Consider the following 7,396-nt stretch of genomic DNA (forward strand, 5'->3'; position numbering starts at 1 on the left):
ATCCCCCTTGGCGTTTTTTCCTATTTTGTTGCATTACAACCTGTAATTTTAATTGATTTTTATTTGTATTTCATGTAATGGACATACACAAAATAGTCCAAATTGGTGAAGTGAAATGAAAAAGAATAACTTATTTAAAAAAATTCTAAGAAATAAGTAACAGAAAAGTGGTGCGTGCATATGTATTCACCCCCTTTGCTATGAAGCCCCTAAATAAGATCTGAAGGTAATTGGTTGCACCAGAAGTCACATAATTAGTTAAATAAAGTCCACCTGTGTGCAATCTAAGTGTCACATGATCTCAGTATATATACACCTGTTCTGAAAGGCCCCAGAGTCTGCAACACCACTAAGCAAGAGGCACCACCAAGCAAGCGGCACCACGAAGACCAAGGAGCTCTCCAAACAAGTCAGGGACAAAGTTGTTGAGAAGTACAGATCAGGGTTGGGTTATAAAAAAATATCAGAAACTTTGAACATCCCACGGAGCACCATTAAGATCCATTATTAAAAAATGGAAAGAATATGGCACCACAACAAACCTGCCAAGAGAGGGCTGCCCACCAAAACTCACAGACCAGGCAAGGAGGGCATTAATCAGAGGCAACAAAGAGACCAAAGATAACCCTGAAGGAGCTGCAAAGCTCCACAGGGGAAATTGGAGTATCTGTCCATAGGACCACTTTAAGCTGTACACTCCACAGAGCTGGGCTTTATGGAAGAGTGGCCAGAAAAAAGCCATTGCTTACAGAAAAAAATAAGCAAACACATTTGGTGTTCGCCAAAAGCCATGTGGGAGATTCCCCAAACATATGGAAGAAGGTACTCTGGTCAGATGAGACTAAAATTGAGCTTTTTGGCCATCAAGGAAAACGCTATGTCTGGCGCAAACCCAACACCTCTCATCACCCCGAGAACACCATCCCCACAGTGAAGCATGGTGGTGGCAGCATCATGCTGTGGGGATGTTTTTCATCGACAGGGACTGGGAAACTGGTCAGAATTGAAGGAATGTTGAATGGCGCTAAATACAGGGAAATTATTGAGGGAAACCTGTTTCAGTGTTCCAGAGATTTGAGACTGGGACGGAGGTTCACTTTCCAGCAGGACAATGACCCTAAGCATACTGCTAAAGCAACACTTGAGTGGTTTAAGGGCAAACATTTAAATGTCTTGGAATGGCCCAGACCTCAATCCAATTGAGAATATGTGGTATGACTTAAAGATTGCTGTACACCTGTGGAACCCATCCAACTTGAAGGAGCTGGAGCAGTTTTGCCTTGAAGAATGGGCAAAATCCCAGTGGCTAGATGTGCCAAGCTTATAGAGACATACCCCAAGAGACTTGCAGCTGTAATTGCTGCAAAAGGTGGCTCTACAAAGTATTGACTTTGGGGGGGTGAATAGTTATGCACGCTCAAGTTCTGTTTTTTAGTCTTATTTCTTGTTTATTTCACACACAAAAAATTTTTGCATCCTCAAAGTGGTAGGCATGCTGTGTAAATCAAATGATACAAACCCATTTTAATTCCAGGTTGTAAGGCAACAAAATAGGAAAAATGCCAAGGGGGGTGAATACTTTCGCAAGCCACTGTATAACAGAGTTTGTAATTTTGCCACGATAGGTGTCAGAGTAAGGCCCTACAAACTGCCAAAGACTCCAGCCACCCTAGTCATAGACTGTTCTCTTTGCTACCACACAGCAAGCAGTACCGGAGCGCCAAGTCTACGTCCAAAAGGCTTCTTAACAGCCATATGACTGCTGAACAGCTAATCAAATGGCTACCTGGACTATTTGCACTGACCCCCCCCCCCCCATAGTCACTTTACCCCTACCTACATGTACCTCAATTACCTCGACTAACCTGTACCCCCGCACAATGACTCAGTACCTCCTGTATATAGCCTCGTTATTGTTATTTTATTGTTGCTCTTTAATTTTTTTTTACTTTAGTTCATTTAGTAAATATTTTCTTAACTCTTATTTTTCTTAACTGCATTGTTGGTTAAGGGCTTGTAAGTAAGCATTTCACGGCGCATGTGACAAATACAATTTAATTTGGGGGGGAAATTAAGTAGTTGAATGGAAGTAATGAAATAGGCATTTGTGAACATCATATAGCTAGCTACACAGTACAAACACAATATATCACTTTATAGAAATTAAGTAGTGCCTTCAGAAAGTATTCACACCCCTTTACTTTTTCCACATTTAGTTGTGTTACAAAGTGGGATTAAAATTGATTTAATTGTAATTTTTTGTCAATGATCTACACAAAATACTCTCTAACGTTTGTAAAAAATAAAATAAAACACTAATATCTTGATTAGATAAGTATTCAACCCCTGAGTCAATACATGTTAGAATCAAACACATTACGTAAGACTTTTTAGGCTTATATATGCCTCATACACTGAGTGTACAAAACATTGACACCTTCCTATTATTGAGTTGCGCACCCCCCCCCCCCCCTTTGCCCTCACAACAGCCTCAATTTGTTGGGGAATGGACTCTACAAGGTGTCGAAAGCGTTCCACAGGGATGCTGGCCCATGTTGACTCCAATGCTTCCTACAAGTTGGCTGGATGTCCTTTGGGTGGTGCACTATTCTTGATACACACGGAAAACTGTTGAGCGTGAAAAATCCAGCAGCGTTGCAGTTCTTGACACAAATTGGTGCACCTGACAACTACTACCATACCCCTTTCAAAGGCACTTAAACATTTTGTCTTGCCCATTCACCCTCTGAATGGCACACATACACAATCCATGTCTCAATTGTCTCAAGGCTTAATAATCCTTCTTTAACCTGTCTCTCCTCCCCTTCTTCTACACTGATTGAAGTGGATTTAACAAGTGACATCAATAAGGGATCATAGTTTTCACCTGGATTCCCCTGGTCAGTCTATGTCTTGGAAAGAGCAGGTGTTCCTAATGTTTTGTACACTCAGTGTATATCACACAATGTCTGGAAGCAATATTCTACCCAGGAATATTACTCTCGTTATTCCACATGATATTTTCTGCTGACAATAATGAAAATTAATCTTTGTCTTTAATGCAGTGTTTGATCTAAACGTCAGAGGCTATTGAGGGGAATTGGTTACTTTCTATGTGATAGAGTGGAATGGTTTTTCTGCTGGTGTATTCTGAGGTAGCTCCTCTCTGACAACCTCTTCCCGCAGTGCGTACAGGTGAACGGCCTTTCGCCCGTGTGGCCCTTCAGGTGCATCTTCAGCTGGTGCTGGCAGGAGAATCTCTTCGCACAATGGGGTCAGCTGTATTATTTCTGCCCTGTATGGACCCTCTGGTGTCTCTTCAGGTGACCAGCCTGGGCGAAGCGCATGTGACACTGGGTACAGCCAAAGGGTTTCTCCCCTGTGTGGACCCTCTGGTGCTTCTTCAGGTTACCAGCCTCAGCGAAGCGCATATGACACTGGGTACAGCCGAAGGGTTTCTCCCCTGTGTGGACCCTCTGGTGGATCTCCACCTTCTGGAGGCAGCTGAAGCCTTTGTTACAGAACATGCATAGGAACCGTTTCTCTTTACTTTTGCCTGATGTCGCTCCTCTACCCCGTGCCTGGGCCCTTTGGCCCTTTGAGTTCAACACCTGATCGAAAAGGACGCAGTCCTGTGAATCGGAAGGTCCCATCGACATGGACACTGGCTCGCGATCCTTGAGTGCGTGTAATGGGGAGTGGGTCGTGACATTTGGATTTGTCTCTAAGCTTTCCCTGTAATCTAAGAAATCTCTGCCTTGTGAGTGTCCTTCTCCTAAGTGAGTCTTGTCTGCATTCCATGTCAGAGGAACGTCTCCATCCACTTTCACAGTCACATCATCTACGACTATAACCTCCCCTTTCTTATCTAGGCACCCTTCAGAGTATACACTACTACTGTACCGGTTCCAGTCCTCTCTAGACAGATCAGTCTGTGTCTCTAAACCCAAGGGCATGATGCCAGGGTCCATCTCTGTAGTGTAAGAACATGACAGATCATTGCCAGTCTCTAATGCATCACCTGAGTCCCGATGAGAATGAACAGTCCTCGGGTTACCGTAAAGTAAATACTCTGAGCCGGAAGCAGGACAGCCCAGTCTCCCCAGCCCCAGTCTCTCAGGGTCTGATCTGTGGTCAGATCCTGTCTGTAAGAGCCTGTGTGTTACAGTTAAAGTATCCGTGTCTGTCTCTGACTTGAGGACGGCGTTCTGCGTTCCACTGACCTCCGTGATTCTGCGTCGGGTGCTGGGCGGCGCTGGGGCGATGGTGGTGGGGTCCTTTGTGGCTACATGGGGCTCTACAGCCACTTGAGTCTGGGTGTCTCTGCTGTGCCGTGGGTCCTCCTCTCCTTCAGACCTCTCCTGCTTGACCCCAGGCCCTGCAGCCTCTGCATCTGCAGACTGACACAGGAAGAGAGTTTATTACCGGTATATGAGTTGAATTGGATAACAATGTCGTAGGGAAGTCTCACAAGCTCCCCTATGGCAGATAAATAAGGATGTACATGTAAGCAAGTGAATAGCTGAGGGGAGCCTTACTGAAATAAACGGCCACATTTGACTTACAAAGTAACTGTAATATTTTATGCAACACTATTACACTAACCTCTATCATGATAACGTGCTGGGTTGAGGTTCCACTCCCCTCATCAACAGTGATTGGTTGGTCATCTCCATGTATTGTGTCCCCTGGCATCACAAAGCTCCTGTGGCCTCCAGTGAGATGTCCTTCACCTGAGAGAGTGATTGGGGGAAAAGAGGTGGTTAGGTTAGCTACTTTCAATGCTTAATGGTATATTATACACTATTGACATGGTCTAGAAACGGGTCAACATTGAGCACATCTATCTCCTAAATGTTTTGGCAATCAGGTCCAAAAAGTTACTTTCTGAGCACTTCTACCGTCAGAAAATATGAATAGAAAGTTTCGTTCAAATCAAAAGGGGTGTGGTCAAAAAGTGATTGAAATCAAATTGAACTACCCAATATCATATTCTAAACAGATTATTGATTTACTGCATTATCTATTATTTGCTCACTTAAAACAATGTGATGCATGGAACATAATCAATCGAGCTATAAATTGAATTGTTTCTGTTAAGCTCATTTGGGGGAAAAAAGACGTGGAACGACCCTATTGTGTATTTCTACAAGATAGCTAAGTAATCAGGTGAATTATTGCGTAGTATCCAAAAACTGACCAAGAAGCAATTCTGGTTAAGCATATGTGGTTAACACATCTAAAGACACACATGCACATTGGAAGGGGGCGACAGCCCCCTCGGCCTTGCAAAATGTACCTCTTGCCATTCCTTTGTATTGGTCGAGGATGTTGACACTACTGGGACGACTGGCGAGGACGCGATCTCGCGTTGTCCTCTCTGCGCGCTCCCGTGCCTGCTTCAGTTCCAATAGCTGTAGTTTCCTCCGCAATCCACTGTTTTCTTTCTGGCTTTGAGTTATTTCCAAACGAAACACTGCATAGTCGTCGTCTACGAGTTTACAGATATTTGCAACGGCTTCATTCGCTAGCACCTCCATAATGGAGGCTATTTGAGTGTGAAAAACTACACAGTCAGCCATTGTTAGCTAACGATTGCAGCTAGCTTTACCTAGACAACATCAACCAAGTCCTGTCTCCAACGCGAATGAAAGACTACCTGGGGCAAGTATGTGATGCTGTGCAGTTAAATTAGCAATATTGTGAGTTCCATGGTGGTAATAAATGTCTAAATTACAACAATAAAAACGCTAACGTGAAAATTGTAAATGGTCAACGCTTACTTCCGTTTACTTCTTCGGTGAGGTTTTGTGGCAAATTTAACGCCAAAGGTGTATTGCCGCCACCAACTGGACGGGGTGAAAGAATGCACAAAAATCCCATTATGGGGAAGGGGAAATAATATTATTCCACACAAACTACAAAACATTTACAAAAACAAAAAAATCCCACTCCTTCAGTCATTCAAAAACTCAGAGACCCTGCTAAGGCTCTGGGGCCTGAGAGGGTGAGACTGCATGAGACAGTACTCCATCTGTCATTATGTTGTCTTATAATGGTCATATTCTGGTCACGATGTCATACGACCAAAATATGACTAGTTTAAGACATCTTTTTCTGAGATAAAAATATTGGATTTAAGCTGATTGGCCACTCTTTAAAGAGATTATCCGGTACTTTTGTATAATTTTTAGCCAGTAGTTCTGAGACCAGTAGTTTTGGCACTCACACGCCAAAAGTGGTCCCCGAAAATTGGGTACTACGTCACATATGTCCAGATATGTGCACCACGTCACTGCACTCTCTCTGCTGTGTCCACTGAGCCGTTGGGCCCACCCTGCAACCTCATTGGATAATGCTGCGAGGGGCTGAAGTACATTGGCTAGAACTTGAATTGCTAGGGGGGCTGGCCCCAGGTGGGGGGAAATTTAGGGAAAATGGCTTGGCAAAACTTCAAGAAAACAGTCGCTTCAAAACTGAAACAGTAATTCTGCTCATAGATTATGCATGTATGAACTACACATTGACACATCCAGCCAAAAGCAGGAGTTAAAAAAAATACACTACATGGCCACAAGTATGGCCCTTCAAATTAGTGGATTCGGCTATTTCAGCCACACCCGTTGCTGAGAAGTGTATAAAATCGAGCACACAGCCATGCAATCTCCATAGACAAACATTGGCAGTAGAATGGCTCCTACTGAAGAGTTCAGTGACTTTCAACGTGGCACCGTCATAGGATGCCACCTTTCTAACAAGTTAGTTCGTCAAAATTCTGCCCTGCTAGAGTTGACCGGTCAACTGTAAGTGCTGTTATTGTGAAGTGGAAACGTCTAGGAGCAACAACGGCTCAGCCACAAAGTGGTAGGCCACACAAGCACACAGAATGGGACTTCCAAGTGCTGAAGCACGTAGCGCGTAAAAATAGTCTGTCCTCGGTTGCATCACACTACCGAGTTCCAAAATACCTCTGGAAGCAACGTCAGCACAATAAAAGTTAGTCGGAAGCTTCATGAAAATGGTTTCCATGGCCGAGCAGCCGCACACCAGCCTAAGATCACTATGGAGTGGTGTAAAGGTCGCTGCCATTGGACTCTGGAACAGTGAAAACGTGTTCTCTGGAGTGATGAATCACGCTTCATCATCTGGCAGTCCGATGGACGAATCTGGGTTTGGCGGATGCCAGGAGAACGCTACCTGCCCGAATGCATAGTGCCAACTGTAAAGTTTGGTGGAGGAGGAATAATGGTCTGGGGCTGTTTTACATGGTTCGAGCTAAGCCCCTTAGTTCCAGTGAAGGGAAATCTTAACTCTACAGCATTGCTGCCCAACCCTCTTCCTGGAGATCTACTGTCCTCTAGGTTTTCAGTCCAACCCTCATTTAGCGTATCTGATT

General features: G+C 44.1%; 1 protein-coding gene across 1 annotated transcript; it reads right to left on the bottom strand.

Annotated features, from left to right (window-relative positions):
- Positions 1–2,037: 2,037 nt before the first annotated feature.
- On the bottom strand, positions 2,038–5,815 carry LOC311110366 (uncharacterized protein). Its single transcript, XM_084188912.1, has 3 exons — positions 5,300–5,815; positions 4,606–4,733; positions 2,038–4,400 (listed from the first exon to the last, which is right to left on the bottom strand). Exons 1-3 carry the CDS (start codon positions 5,580–5,582, stop codon positions 3,285–3,287), a joined length of 1,527 nt encoding a protein of 508 aa, XP_084045038.1. The 5' UTR covers positions 5,583–5,815; the 3' UTR covers positions 2,038–3,284.
- Between the last annotated feature and the right edge of the window lie 1,581 nt (positions 5,816–7,396).

This window comes from Coregonus lavaretus (genome assembly GCF_964263955.1).
Source record: "Coregonus lavaretus genome assembly, contig: SUPER_35_unloc_5, whole genome shotgun sequence".
NCBI classification, from domain to species: domain Eukaryota; kingdom Metazoa; phylum Chordata; class Actinopteri; order Salmoniformes; family Salmonidae; genus Coregonus; species Coregonus lavaretus.